The sequence below is a fragment of the Elephantulus edwardii genome, unplaced genomic scaffold (genome assembly GCF_000299155.1).
Source record: "Elephantulus edwardii isolate Elephantulus edwardi_28Jun2011 unplaced genomic scaffold, EleEdw1.0 scaffold00443, whole genome shotgun sequence".
Lineage (NCBI taxonomy): Eukaryota > Metazoa > Chordata > Mammalia > Macroscelidea > Macroscelididae > Elephantulus > Elephantulus edwardii.
The window spans coordinates 31,462-46,474 of NW_006400193.1; the positions used below are offsets into that span (position 1 = coordinate 31,462).

At 50.5% G+C, this 15,013-nt stretch overlaps 1 protein-coding gene across 1 annotated transcript; it reads right to left on the minus strand.

Annotated features, from left to right (window-relative positions):
• Positions 1-13,578: 13,578 nt before the first annotated feature.
• LOC102856460 (proteoglycan 4-like) lies at positions 13,579-14,212 on the minus strand (the record flags this gene model as incomplete). Its single annotated transcript, XM_006902731.1, has 3 exons — positions 13,579-13,617; positions 13,813-13,874; positions 14,062-14,212. Coding segments are annotated over 3 exons (252 nt in total), but the record flags the coding sequence as incomplete, so codon positions are not given.
• Positions 14,213-15,013: the final 801 nt, after the last annotated feature.

The following is a 15,013-nucleotide window of genomic DNA, read 5'->3' on the forward strand; positions in this document are numbered from 1 at the left end:
CTTTGAGCTGTGGTGCTGGAGAAGAGTATTGAGGGTACCATGGACTGCTAGGAAAACAAACAGAGTCATCCTGGAAAGGGTCAAACCGGGCTGCTCCTTGGAGGCAAGGATTCTAAGGCTTCATCTAACATACTTTCGACATGTTGCAAGGAGGGAGAGGTCCTTTGCAGAGGGACATCATGCTTGGTAGGTTGGAAGGACAGCATAGAAGGGGAAGGCCTCCTATGTGGGGGAATGATTCAGAGACTGGGGTAATGAGGACGGCTGAATTAGAGATGGTGTGATTGGCACAGGACAGAGCAGAGTTTAGGGATGTTGTACATAGGATCGCTATGAGTCTCAAGCGACTCGACAGCGCATAACAACAACAACCTTAACCCTAAACCTAGGCTAGCTCTAATCTAACCCCAACAATAAACAAAACTCTAACCCTAACCCACACCCTAATCCTAGCCCTAAACATAAGCCGAACCCTAGCTCTAGTCATAACCCAAGACCTAATCCTTCCTTTAACCCTAGCTCTAATCCTTGCTTAAACTCTAGCCCTAATACTAACCAAAGCCTAACCCAAGCTTTAACCCTAGCCCTAACACTAACTCTAGCCCTAGTCCTAACCCTAGACCTATCCCTAACCCTAACGCTAGCCCTAACCCTAAGCCTAAGCCTAACCCTAGCCCTAGTCCTCACCCTAACCCTAGCCCTAGTCCTAACCATAACCCTACACCTTACTATAACCCTAGTCCTAAACCTAACCCTAAACCTAACCCTTTAACAATACTGGTAAGTATATTCGCTTTCTCCTGGACACAAGAGCCTACCATTTGATCCTAAAAGCCTTCTGAGGTCCCAACTCATCTCACTATTTCTTAGTTGTTGGAATTGACGGAAAACCTCATAAGCAGTTCCTTAAATCACCTCTGCCTTGCATGCGGACTTCCGAGTTGTAAAACAACTCAGTGGTAGATGGAATTTGCTCCAGGACTTAAGAACATTAAATGACATAATTGAGCCTCTACATCTTGTGGTTCTTAACCTTTACACTATAATAGACAAAGTGCTAGTAAATAGGCCTTTTATTGTAAGAAATACCTTCCTTCTGTAACTTGCTTTGTACCACTATTAGAGCCTCTACTTGGAATATTATTGCTTTTAAATTTTTGACTCATGTACTTTTAACTTGTTAGTTAAATTTGTGTCTTCTACGCTGCAACACTTCCAAGATACATCTTCAAGGATATGAACATGTACGGCTAAGCACAATTGATAACAGTGCATCTAAATTCCAAAATCAATCTCCATAATGGTCTATGTGTTTCCTATTGCCAAAGGGGCCCTTTAGAGTAGTGAGAGAAGATCTTCACCCTGAAACCTACAGCGTCACTTTTCAGCAGGAAGTAGCTAAGAGAATATGCTGTCCCCTTTTCCTTATGAATCAGGATGAAGTCTCTCTCAGGGAGGAGTTACAGGGAATGGCAAAGGACACAGTGACAAAGGAGATTAATCAGAAGTGGCTTTGACAAGCACTGTGGCAATTGGACAATTAAAACAGACTCTCAAAGGGGGAAAAAAGAAGAACGAACTGGGGAGGAGAGAAGAGAAAATAGTGCAACAATGAATGAATGAAAACCCAAAATCTCTAGGGCTAACCCTAAGCCTTGCTTTAACCCTAGCCTAAACCTAACCCTAACCCTAACCCTAACCCTAACCTTGGCTCTAATCCTAACCCAAGTTCTAACCCTTGCTTTAACCTTAGCCCTAACCCTTGCTCTAAACCTAGGCCTAAACCTAGACCTAACACTAACACTAACATTAGCCCTAGCCTTAACCCTAAGCCTTGCCCTAGTCCTAGCCCTAACCCTAACCTTAACCTTAAACCTAACCAGATGCTACGTCTGACCCTTGCTTAAACCCTATGCCTAAACCTAGACCTAACCCTAACACTAGCCTGAGTCCTAAACCAAGCCCTAACCCTTGCTTTAACCCTAGACCTAACCTTTGCTTTAAGCCTAGACATAAACATAGCCCTAACCCTCACCCTAGACCTAACCCTAGCCCTAACCCTAACCTTAGACCTAACCCAAACCCTAAACATAACACTAGCCGTAACCCTAGCCGTAACCCTTGCTCTAACCCCAGGCCTAAACCGAGCCCTAACCCTAACCCTAGCCTTATCCTTAAACCTAAACCTAATCCTAGTCCTAACTCTAATCTAGATTTAGCTCTAACCTTTGCTTTAACCCTAAACCTAACCCTAGCCCTAACCCTAACACTAACACTAATTCTAACCCTAACACTAATCCAAACCCTCACGTAACCTTAACCCTCGCTAACCCTCACCCTAGCCCTACCCTAACACTAACCCTAGCTCTAAACCTAACTGTAACCCTAACCCCAGCCCTAACCCTAGACCTAATCCTAGCTCTAGCCCCTGCACTTACCCTCACCATAGCCCTAAAAATAACCCTAACGTTAACCCTAGCCCTAACCCTAACCGTAACCCTAACCCTAACCCTAGCCCCAACCCTAGCACTTGTCTTAGCCCTAGCTCTTGCCCTTACCCTCACCCTAGACCTAATAATAATCCTAGCCCTAACCCTAACCCAAGCCCTAAACCTTGCCTTATCCGTAGCCCTAAACCTTTCTTAAACCCTAGCCTCAACCATAGCCCTAAACCTAACTCTCGCCCTAGCCTTAGCTCTTGCCCTTACCCTCACCATAGACCTAATAATAACCCTAACCCTACCCTATTCATAGGCCTATCCCTAACACAAACACTAACCCTAGCCCTAACCCTAACCCTAACTGTAATCATAACCCTAGCCCTAAACCTAACACTTACCCTCAACCTAAACCTTCCCCTAGCACTAACGATAACCCTAACACTAGCCCTAGCCCTAACCCTACCCTTGCTTTAACCCTAACCCTAAACCTAACTGTAAACCTAACCATAAACCTAGCCCTAACCCTAACCCTTACCTTACCTATAGTCCTAACTCAAGCCATAACCCTTGCTTTCATCCTAGCCCTAACCCTTACTCTAACCAAGGCCTAAACGTAGCACCGACCTTATCTAACCCTAGCCCTAGACTTAACCCTATAACTAGCCCTAGCCCTAAACTTAAGCCTAACACTAAACCTAACCCCAACTGTAACCCTAGACCTAGCCTTAACCCTAACCCTAACCCTTGCTATAACCCTAGCCCTAACCCTAACTCTAAACCTAACCATAAACTTAGCCCTAAACCTAACCCTAACCCTAGCCCTAACCCTAACTCTAAACCTAACCATAAACTTAGCCCTAAACCTAACCCTAGCTCTAGTCTTAACTCAATCCTAACCCTTCCTTTAACCCTAGCCCTAAACCTTGCTCTAAACCTAGGCCTAAACCTAGGCCTAACCCTAAACCTAACCTTAGCCTTAGCCTTAACCCTAAACCTAACCCTATTCCTAGCTCTAAACCTAACCCTACCGCTACCCCTAACCCTAATCCTAACCATAATCCTAAACCAGCCTTAGCCCTACCCTTGCTTTAACCATAACCCTAACCCTAGCCCTAACCCTAATTCTAACCCTAATCTTGTTTTAACCCTAACTCTAACCCACACCTTAACACTAACACTAGCACTAACCCTCACCCTAGCACTAAACCAAACCCTAATCCTAGCCTTAACACTAATCCTGACTATAAACCTTGCTTTAACACTAGGACTAAACCAAGCTTTAACACTAAACCTAACCCTAGTCCTAGTCCTAACCCAAGCTCTAACCCATGCAGTAAACATAGCCCTAAACTTTGATTTAACCCTAGCCCTAATCCTAGCCCTGACCCTAGGCCTAACCCAGATACTAGCCCTAGCCCTAGCTCTAAACTTACAATAACCATAACCCTAGCTGTAATCCTAACCCTAGCTCTAGCTCTTGCCCTTACCCTCACCATAGACCTAATAATAACCCTAACCTTAACCCTAGCCCTAACACTAACAATAATCCTAACCTTAACTCTAAACCTAAGAATAACCCTAACCCTAGCCCTAGCCTAACCCTAGCTCTAGCTCTTGCCCTTACACTCAACATAGACCTAATAATAACGCTAACCCTAAACCTAGCCCTAACCCTAACCCTAGCCCTAGTCTTAACCTAAGCCCTAGCCCTAACCATTGCTTCTAGCCTGAACCTTATCACCAATCTTACCTCTTACCCTAGTTTTAACCTAAGCCCTAAACCTTACTTTAATCCTAGCCTGAACCCTAGTCCCAATCCTAGCTCTGGACTTAGCCCTAGGTCTTACCCTTACTCTCACCCTAAACGTAAAAGTAACCCTAACCATAACCCTAACACTCTAACACTAAATCAAACCCTAGCCCTATTCCTAACCCAAGCCCTAAAACTTGCTTTAATACTAGCCCTAAACCTTTCTAAAAACATAGCCTCAACGCTAGCCCTAAGCCTAGCTCTCGCCCTAGTCCTAGATCTTACCCTTACCATCACCCTAGACCTAATAATAACCCTAACCCAAACCCTAACCCTAGCCCTAACTCTATCCGTAAGCCTAACACTACCCCTAACCCTAGGCCTATCCTTAACCCTAACCCTAACCCTAGCCCTAGTCCTAAACCTAACCCTAGCCTTAACCCTAACCCTAGCCCTAATTCTAGTCCTAACTCTAACCCTTACCCTCAACCTAACCCTTCCCATAGCCCTACCCATAACCATAAACTTAACCCTAGCCCTAACCCTATCCATTGCTTCAACCCTCACCTTAACCCTAACCCCAACCCTGACCCTAGACCTAGTGCTAATTCAAGCCCTAACTCTTGTTTTCACCCTAACCCTAACCCTTGCTCCATAGGCCTAAACATAGCCCTGGCCTAATCCTAACCCCAACCCTAGCCTTGACGCTAAACCCAGCCCTAGCCCTAGTCCTAGCCTTAACCCTAACCCAGGTTTAGCCCAAACCTTTGCTGTAGCCATAGGCCTAAAGCTAGCGCTAACCCTATCCCTAAACCTAGCCCTAGGCCTATTTCAAGCCCAAACCCTTGCTTTAACCTTAGCCCAAAATCTAATCCTGACCCTAGCCCTAGCCCTAACCATAAACTTTATCCTAACTCTAACCCTAGCCCTAGCCTTAACACTAAAACTAGCTCTAACCCTAACCTTAACCCTACCCTACCTAACCCAGCCCTATCCCTAAACCTTGCTTTAACTTTAGCCCCAAACCTAGCCTAAACCTAGCTCTCACCATAGCCCTAGCCGTTGCCTTATCTTCACCCTAGCCCTAATAATAACCCTGAGCATAACCCTAGCCCTAATCCTAACCCTAAACCTAAACCTAACCATAAACCTAGCCCTAAACCTAACCCTAGCATTAGTCCTAACCCAAGTCCTAACCCTTGCATTAAATCTAGCCCTAAACCTAGGCCTAAACCTAGCCCTAACCCTAACCCTAGCCTTAACCCTAAACCTAACCCTAGTCCTAGCCCTAACCCTAACCGTAACCGAGGCTTAGCCCTAACCATTGCTTTAACCCTAGGCCTAAACCTACCCCTAACCCAGTCCCTAAACCTAGCCCTAGTCCTAATTCAAGCCCAAACCTTTGTTTAAACCCTAGCCCTAACCCTAGCTCTATCCCTGGCCCTTGCCTTTGCCCTTCCACTCACCGTAGCACTAATAATAACCCTAACCCTAGCCCTGACACTAACCCTAGCCCTAGTCCTAAGCCAGGCCCTAAGCCTTGCTTTAAGCCTAAACCTAACCCTTGCTTAAATGTATGCCTAAACTTAGCTGTAACCTTAACCCTAACAATAACCCTAAACCTAACCCTAAACCTAATCATTACCCTAGCCCTAACCCTAGCCCAAGCCGTAGCTCTAGCCCTTACCTTAAACCTTGTTTTAACCCTAGCCCTAACCCTAACCACAAACTTAACCATAACCATAGCCCTAACCCTAGCGCTAACGATAACCCTAGCCCTAGTCCTAACCCAAGCCCTAACCCTTGCTTTAACCCTAGTCCTAACCCTTGCTCTAAACCTAGGCCTAAACCTAGCCCTAACCCTAACCCAAACGCTAGCCCTTGCCTTAACCCTAAACCTAACCCTAGTCCTAGCCCTAACCCTAACCCAGGGCTTCAGGGGTAGAAGGGTAGAATGGCTTAGAGGTAGAAGGGGAGAGGGGTTCAGGTGTAGAGGGGGAGGGGGGGAGGTGTTACAGGGTAGAGGGGATAAGGGGTAGGGGGGTGTTTATAGGTAGAGGGGTTCAAGGTTTCATGGGTAGAAGGGTAGAATGACGGGAAGAGGGGAAGAGGGATTGAGGGGTAAATGGGCAGAGGGCCTCAGGGGCAGATTTGCAGAGGGGCACAGGGCCAGAGGGAAAGAGTGGTAGAGGTATTCAATTGTAGAGGGGTAGAAGGTTTCAGAGGTGGAGCAGTTCAGTGATAGAGGGTTAGAAAGGGTCAGGGTAAGAGGAGTACAAGGGTAGGGGTACAGGGGTACAGGGGTTCAGGAGTAGAGGGGTATAGGGGTTCAGGGTTAGAGTTGTATGATTCAGTGATAGAGGGTTAGAAAGGGTCAGGGTAAGAGGGGTACAAGGGTAGGGGTAGAGGGGTTCAGGGGAAGTGGGATAGAGGGATTCAGGGTCTCAGGGAAAAAGGGGCAGAAGGGCAGAGGGGCTCAAGGGCTTGCGGGCAGAAGGGCAGAGGGGCAGAGGGACAGAGAGGTTCAGGGATAGAGGGGTAGAGGAGTACACTTATAGACAGGTAGAGACATTCAGGGGTACAGGGGTTCAGGGATACAGGGGGAGAAAGGTGAGGGGTTCATGGGTTCAAAAGTAGAGGGTTTCAGGGAGAGAGGGGTTTAGGAGTACAGGGATAGAGGAGTTCAGGGGTTCAGGGAGAGAGGCACAGAGGGTACAGGTGTAGAGGGGTAAAGGAGTAAATGGATAGAGGGATCCAGGGTTAGAGAGATAGAGGGGTTGAGGGGTTCAGAAGTAGAGGGGTAGAGGGGTTCAGTGGTAGATGGGTTTATGTGTAAAGGGGTAGAGGGGTTCAAGGGTAGAGGAGTAGATGGATACATGTATTCAGGGCTTCGGGGATAGAAGGGTTCAGGGGTAGATGGGAAGAGAGATTCAGGGGTAGAGGCATAGAAGGGTAGGATTCAGGGGTTCAGGGGTAGGAGGGTCGAGGGGAAGAGTGGTTTAGGTGTGCACGGTTAGGGTGGTTCAGGTGTATAGGAGTAGAGTGTTCAGGGGTTCATGGGTAGATGCATAGAGGGGTAGAGGGGATCAATGGTTCATGGATATGGGGTAGAATGGTTCAGAGGGAGAGGGGTAGATGGGTAGATGGGTAGAGTGGTTCAGGAGTTCAGGGGTAGAGGTAGAGGGATTGATGGGTAGAGGGGTTCAAGGGTAGCTGCATAGAGGAGTTCATGGGTACAGGGGTAGAGGGATAGAATGTTTCAGGAATAGAGGGGAGGAGAGGTACATTGGAAGAGGGTTTCAGGGGTTCAGGGGTAGAGGGGTAGATAGGTAAAGGGATTCAGGGTCTCAGGATTAGAGCGGTTCAGGGTCAGAGGGGCTCAGGGGTTCAGGACTGGAGGCATGGAAAGGTAGAGGGGTTCAGGGTTTTATTGGTAAAGGGGTTCAGAGGTTCAGAAATAGAGAGGTTCAGGAAAAGAGGGGCACAGGGGCTCATGGGAAGAGGGGTTTAGGGGTACAAGATTAGAGGGTTTCAAGGGTACTGGGGTAGCGAGTTTCAGGGTTTCTGGGGGTCAAGTAGAGGGTTTCAGGGGTAGAAGGATTCTGGGGTACAGGGTTAGAGGGTTTCAGGAATACAGGGGTAGAGGGGTTAAGGGTTTCAAGAATAGAGGGTTTCAGGGATAGAGGGTTTCAGTACAGGGGTAGAAGGGTTCAATGGTTCAAGGGTGGAGACATAGAGGAATATAATGGTAGATGGGTAGATGAGTAGAAGCCTTTGGGGGTTCAGGGGTTCAGGAATAGAGGAGTTCAGGGGTAGAGGGGTTGATGGGTATAGGGGTTAAGGGGCTAAGGGGTAGAGGCAAAGGGTTAGAGGGGTAGAGGTGTTCACCCGTTCAGGGGTAGAGGGGTTCATGGTTAAAGGAGTTCAGAGGTTCAATAGTAGAACATTCAGGGTTAGAGGGTTCTAGGGAACAAGGGAAGAAGGGTTCAGGGGTAGAGGGCTTCAGGGATGGGGGGCAGAGGGGTTCAGGGGCTCAGGGATAGCAGGGTAGAGGGGCAAGAAGGCAGAGGGGCAATGGGGTAGAGGGGGAGAGTGGCACGGGGAAGAGGGGTTCAGGTGTAGAGGGGTCAGGGGTCAGGGATTCGGGAGTTCAGAGGTAGAAGGGTTCAGGGGTAGGGGGTTCATGGGTAGAAGGGTACAGGAGTAGAGGGGTTCATGGGGTTCAAGAATAGAAGGTTTCAGGGGTAGAGGGGTTCAGGGATTCAGGGGTAGAGGCATAGAGGGATAGAGGGGTAGGGAGTTTCAGGGATTCAGGGGTAGAGGTGTTCACGGGTAGAGGTGTAGAGAGGTTCAGAGGTTCAGGAGTAGAGGGTCCAGGAGTACAGATGTAGCAGGGTTCAGAGGTTCAGGGCTACAAGCATAGAGAAGTAGAGGGGCTCAAGGGTTGAGGGGTAGAGGGATTCAGGGGTTAAGAAGTAGAAGGGTTCAGGGGTTCAAGGGTAGAGGGGCTCAGTGGTAGAGGGGTTCAAGGGTAGAGATGTACGGGTAGAGGGGATCAGGGGTTTGGGGTAGAGGGGTAGATGGGTACAGAGGTTCAGGGATTTAGTGGTAGAGGGGTCAAGAGGTTGCGGGGTTCAGGGGTCCAGAGGTAAAGGGGTTCAGGGACACAAGGATAGAGAAGTAGACAGGTTCAGGGGTAGAGGGCTAGAAGGGTAGAGGGGTAGAGGCATTCAGGGGAAGAGGGGTTTAAGCAAAGAGGGGCAGAAGGGTTCAGGGTTTTGAGGTAGAGGGTTCAGGTGTAGAGGGGTAGAGAGATTCAGGTATTCAGGGATAAAGTGGTAGAGGGGTAGAGTGGTTCATGGATAGAGGGATAGATGGGTAGAGGGGTTCAGGGGTTCAGGGTTAGACAGACTGATATAATGGTTCAGGGGTAGAGGGATTCAAGGGTTCATGGGCAGAGTGGTTCAAGGTTTCAGGAGTAGAGGGGTTGAGAGGACGAAGGTTCATGGTGTCAGGGTTTCAGAGATAGAGGGTTTCAGGGGTTGAGGGGTTCACGTGTTCAAGAGTAGAGGGTTTCAGGGGTAGAGGGGTTCTGGAATACAGGGGTAGAGAGGTTCAGGGGTAGAGGCATAGAGGAGTACAAAGGTAGAGATATTCAGGGGTTCAGGGGTAAAGGGGTAGAGGGGTAGAATGGTTCAGAGATAGAGGGGGTAGATGGGTAGAAGGGTCCACGGGTTCAGGAGTAGAAGGGTTAATGGGTTCAGAGGTAGAGGGGTTCAGGGTTAGAGGGATAGAATGGTTCAGGGGCAGAGAGGCAGAAGGACAGAGGGGCAGGGGGCAAAGGGGCAGAGGTGCATAGGGAGGGGCTTAGGTGAAGAGGGACAGAGGGCAAGAGGGGTTCAGTGACAGAGGGTTTCAGGGGTAGAGGGATATAATGGTTCACGGGTAGAGGTGTAGAGGGGTAGATAGGTAGAGAAGTTCAGGGCTAGAGAGGTAAGGGGTTCAGGAGTAGAGGAATAGAGAGCTAGAGGGGTAGAAGGGTTCAGGCATAGAGGGGTATATTGGTTCATGGGTTCAGGGGTAGAGGTATAGGGGGTAGAGGAGTTCAGGGATTCAGGGGTAAAAAGGTTCAGGGGTTCAGGGAAGTAGGGGTTCATGGATAGAGGGGTTTGAGGTAGAGGAGTTCAGGCGTGAAGTGGTTCAGGGGGTTAGAGGTAGAGAGTTTCAGAAAAGAAGGGATAGAAGGGCTCGGGGCATAGGGGAAGACGGCCTCAAGGGCTCAGAGGGTCAGAGGAGCAGAGGTGCAGAGGGGCAGAAGGGTAGATGGTTAGAGGGATTCTGGGGTCCAGGGGTAGAGGGGTTCAGTGTTACTGGGATAAAGGGATAAAGGGTTAGAGGGGTAGAGAAGTTCAGGGGTTCATGGGTAGAGGGGTAGAATGTTTCAGGGGTACAGGGGTAGAAGGGGTAAATGGGTAGAGGGATTCATGAATTCAGGGATAGAGGCACAAGAGGGGTAGAATGGTTCAGGAGTTCATGGGCAGAGGGTTTCAGGGGTTCAAGTGCAGAGAGGTTCAGGGATAGAGGGATTCTGAGGTACAGGGATAAAGTGGTTCATGGGTAGAGAGGTAGAGGGGTTCAGAGGTTCACAGGTATAGGGGTAGAATGGTTCAGGGGTAGAGGGGTAGATGGGTTGAGGGTTTAGAGGTTCAGAAGTAGAAGGATTCAGGGATACAGATGGGGTAGATGGGTTGAGGGGTGCAGGGGTTCACAACTAGAGGGATAGAAGGGTAGAGTGCTTCAAGGTAGAGGGGTTCAAGGGTAGAGGGGTCTAGGGGGTCAGGAGTAGACGGGTTCAGGGTTAGAGGGATTCAAGGGTAGAGGAGTAGAAGGTTTCAGGGATAGAGAGTTTCAGGGGTAGGGGGGTTCATGGGTAGAGGGGTTCAGGTGTAGGGGGCAGAGGAGATCAGGGGCAGAGGGGATGAATGCTTCAGGGGCAGAGTGGCAGAGGGGCAATGGGTCACAGGGGCAGATGCACAGAGGGAAGAGGTAATCAGGGGCAGAGGGGTTCAGGGATAGAGGGATTTCCTCTACCACTAAACCCATGAATCTCTGAACCCATCAACGCCTAGACCCTCAACCCCGAAACCCTCTACCCCTGAGCCCCTGAAACCCTTTACCCCTCTACCCCACTATGCCTCTACCCCAGAACCCCTCTACCCGTGTATACCTGAAACCTACTCTTAAACCCCTGAAACCCTCTAAGGGTACAAGGGTACAAGGGTAGAGAGGTAGACGGGTTCAGAGGTAGAGGGGTAGAAGGATAGAGGGGTACAGGGGAAGAGGGGTATAGGGGACCAGGGTTAGGGATGTTCAGAGGGTTCAGGGGTTCAGGAGTAGAGGGTTAGAATGGTTGGGGTAGAGGGGTAGATAGGTAGAAGTGTTCAAGAGTTCAGGGGTAGAGAGGTAGAGGGGTGAATAGGTAGAGGGTCAGGGGTTCAGTGGTAGAGGGGGTTCAGGGATACAGGGATAGAGGGGTTAAGGGTTCATGGGTTCAAGGGTAAAGAAGTAGAATGGTTCAGAGGTAGAAGGGTAGATGGGTAGGGGGTACAGTGGTTCAAGAGCAGACGGTTTCAGGGGTACAAGATAGAGGGATTCAATGGTTCAGGGGTTAAAGAGTAGATTATTTCAGGGATAGAGGGGTTCTGGGGTACAGGGGTAGAGAGGTTCTGGGGGTCTAGGGTAGAGGTGTAGAGGGGTAGAAGGGTGGTAGGGTTCAGGTGTAGAGAGGTTAGAGGGTTAGAGTGGTTCAGGGGTAGAGGGGTAAGTGGGTAGAGGGGTTCAGGGGTAGTAAGTTTCAGGGGTTCACGGTTTAAGGGGTAGAAGGGTTCAGGGGTAGAGGCTTAGAGGGATAGAGGGGTAGACAGTTTCAGGGGTTCATGGGTAGGGAGATAGAATGGTTCAGGGGTAGGGGGTGGAGGGATTCAGGAGTTCAGAGGTAGAGGGGATCAGGTGTAGAGGGGCTCAGGGGTACAGTAGAGATCAGGGGTTCAAGAGTAGAGGGGTTCAGGGGTAGAGGGGTTCAGAAGTAAATAAGTAGAGGGATTCAAGAGTTCAGAGGTAGGGACATAGAAATGAGGGGTTCAGGGGTAGAGGGGTCAAGGGGTCGATGGGTTCAGAGGCAGATGGGTTCGGAGGTCCAGGGATAGAGGGGTAGATAGGTAGAGGGGTTCTGGAGTTCAGGGGTAGAGGGGTTCAAGGATACAGGAGTAGAGGGCTTAAGGGGTTCAGGGTAGAGACATAAAGGGGTAAGAGGGATAGAGGGGTTCATGGGTTCAAGGGTAGGGGGGAAGAACAGTTCAGAGGTAGAAGGGTAGATGGGTAGTGGGTACGGGGTAGAGGCGTAGTGTGGTTCAGGAGTACAGGTGTTCAAGAGTAGAGGGTTTCAGGGGTACAAGGTAGAGGTGTAGAGGGATTCAGGGGTTCAAGAGTAGAAGGTTTCAAGGGTAGAGGGGTTCTGAGGTACAGGAGGAGAGAGGTTCAGGCGTAGAGGCGTAGAGGGGTAGAAGGGTTGAGGGGTTCAGGGGTAGAGAGGTAGAAGGATTCAGGGGTTCAGAGGTAGAGGGGTTCATGGGATCAGGGGTAGAAGGGTTCAGGATTTCAGGGGTAGAGGGGTAGAGGGTTTCAAGGGTTCAGGGGGAATAAATAGAATGGTTCAGGGGATAGAGGGGCATGGGGTATATGGGTAGAGGGATTCAAGGGTTCAGGGGTAAAGGGAATCATGTGTAGAGGGGTAGATTGGTATAGGAGGTCAAGGGTAGAAGGGTCAAGGGGTTAATGGGTTCAGATATTCAGGGGTTCAGAGGTCCAAGGGTAGAGGGGTAGACGAGTTCAGTAGAGGGGTATAAGGGTAGAGGGTTAGAGGGGATCAGGGATAGAGGTATTCAGAGGCAGAGGGGTTCAGGGAATGAGGAGCAGAGGGCCTCAGGGGAAGAGAGGAAGAGGTGCTCAAGAAATTATGGGCAGAGGGGCAGAGGGACAGAAGGGCAGAGGGGTTCAGGGACAGAGGGGCAAAGGGCAGAGGGGTTCAGCAGTTCAGAGATAGAGGGATTCAGGGGCAGAGGGGAAGAGGGGTTAAGGGCCATAGGGGCAGAGGGACAGAGGGGTTCAGGAACAGAGGGGCAGAAGGATAGTGGCTCAGGGGTAGAGGGGCAAAGGGGTAGAGGTGCAGAGGGTTCACGGGTAGAAGGCCTCAGGGTTAGGGGGCAGAGGGGCTCAGGGGTAGAGAAGTTCACGGAAAGAGGGATAGAGGAGTTCAGGGGTTCAGGGGGTATATTGGTAGAGAGGTTCAGGGAAGAGGGGTTCAGGGTTAGAAGGGTAGATGGGTTCAGGAGTTCAGGGGTAGAGGGGTTCCAAGGTAGAGAGGTAGAGGGTTCAGAGGTAGATGTGTAAAGGGTTCAGGGGTTCACGAGTAGAGGGATAGAGAGATTCAGGAGTTCAGAGGTAAAGGGGTTCAGGTGTACAGGGGTAAAAGGGTTCAGGGTAGAGGCATAGGGGGTAGAGGGGGAGAAGGGTTCAGAGGTACAGGGGTAGAGGGCAAATGAGCAGAGGGGTTCAGGGGTTCAAGGGTAGACAGGCAGAGGAGTCCAGAAGTTCAGGGGTAGAGGGGTTTATGTGAACAGGGGTAGAGGGGTTCAGGGGTTCTGGTGTAGAGGCAGAGAGAGTTATAGGGGAAGAGGGGTACAGTTCAGGGGTAGAGGGATAGAATGGTTTAAGGGTACAAGGGTAGAGGGGTCAATGGGTAGAGAGGTTCAAGGGTACAGGAGTAGAGGGGTTCAGGGGTAGAGGGGTAGGGGGTTCAGGTTTTCAGGGGTAGAGGGATTCAACGGTTCAGGAGTAGAGGGTTTCAGGCGCAGAGGGGCTCAGGGGCTGAGGGACAAAAGGGCAGAGGGGCAGAGGGGCAGAGGGAAAGAGGGGCAGATTGGAAGAGGGAAGGAGGGGTTCAAGGGCAGAGGGGTTCAGGGGCACAAGGGTTCTGGGGTAGAGGGGCAGAGGGTTCAGGGGCTCAGGGAAAGAGGGGCAGAGGAACTCAGGGGCAGAGGGCAGAGGGGCTCAAGGGCTCACAGGAAAAGGGGCAGAGGGGCAGAGGGACTCGGGCAGACGGGCAGAGGGGTAGAGGTATTCAGCTGTAGAGGGGTAGAGGGTTTCTGAGGTAGTGGCGTAGAGGGATAGAGTTGTTCAGAGGCAGAGGGGTAAGAGGCTCAAGGGCTCACAGGCAGAGGCTCAGGGGCAGAGAGGCAGAGGGGTAGATGGGTGGAGGGGTTCAGGAGTACAAGGGTAGAAAGTTACAGGGGTTAAAAAAAAGAAAGTTACAGGGGTTCGGGGTAGAGGGGTAGATGGCTAGAATGGTAGAGGGGCAGAGGGTTTCAGGAGTAGAAGGGTTCAGAGGTTCAGGGGCAGAGGGGTAGAGGTGTTCAGGGGAAGAGGCATAGAGGGGTTTAGGGGTAGAGGTGTTCAGGGGTAGAGAAGTTCAAGGGTTTAGAGGTTCAAAGGTTTAGGGTTTCAGAGGTAGAGGGGTCCAGGGATAGAAGGGTTCAGGGTTAGAGAGGTTCAGTGGTTCAGGGACAAGAGGGGTAGAGAGGCTCAGGGATAGAGGGGTTTAGAAGTCCAGGGGTAAAGGGATTCAGGGGCAGAGGGGCAGAGGGATTCAAGGGCTCACGGGCAGAGGGGTAGAGGGCTTCAGGGGCAAAGGGCCTCAGGGGCAGAGGGGTAGAGGGGCTCAGGGGTAGAGGGTCTCAGGGGTTCAGGGAAAGAGGGGTTCTGTGTTGGAGGGTTAGAGGGGTTCAGTAGTTCAGGGAAAGAGGGTTTCTGAGGTAGAAGGGTACAGGAGTAGAGGGGTTCAGGCATAGAGCGTTTCAGGGGTAGAGGGGTTCAGGGGTTCTGTGCTAGAGGGGTTCGTTCAGCAGTTCAGGAGTACAGGGTTACAGGGGCAGAGAAGCAGGGGGCGAAGAGGGACGGGGCAGAGGGGCAGATGGGCATAAAGGAAGAGGGGTTCATGGGCAGAGGGATTCAGGGTTAGAGGTGCAGATAGGTTCAAGGGTAGAAGGGCTGAGGAGTTCAGGGATACAGGGGTAGAGGGGTAAGTGAGCAGAGGGGTTCAGGGGTAGAGGGGACTCAGGTATACAGGTGTAGAGTGGTTCACGGATTCAGGGGTAGAGGCGTAGAGGGGTTCTGGGGTTCAGAGGTAGAGGAGTATAATGGTTCAAAGGTAGAGGGTAGGTGGGTAGATGGGTAGAAGGGTTCATGGGTTCAGGGGTAGAGGGGT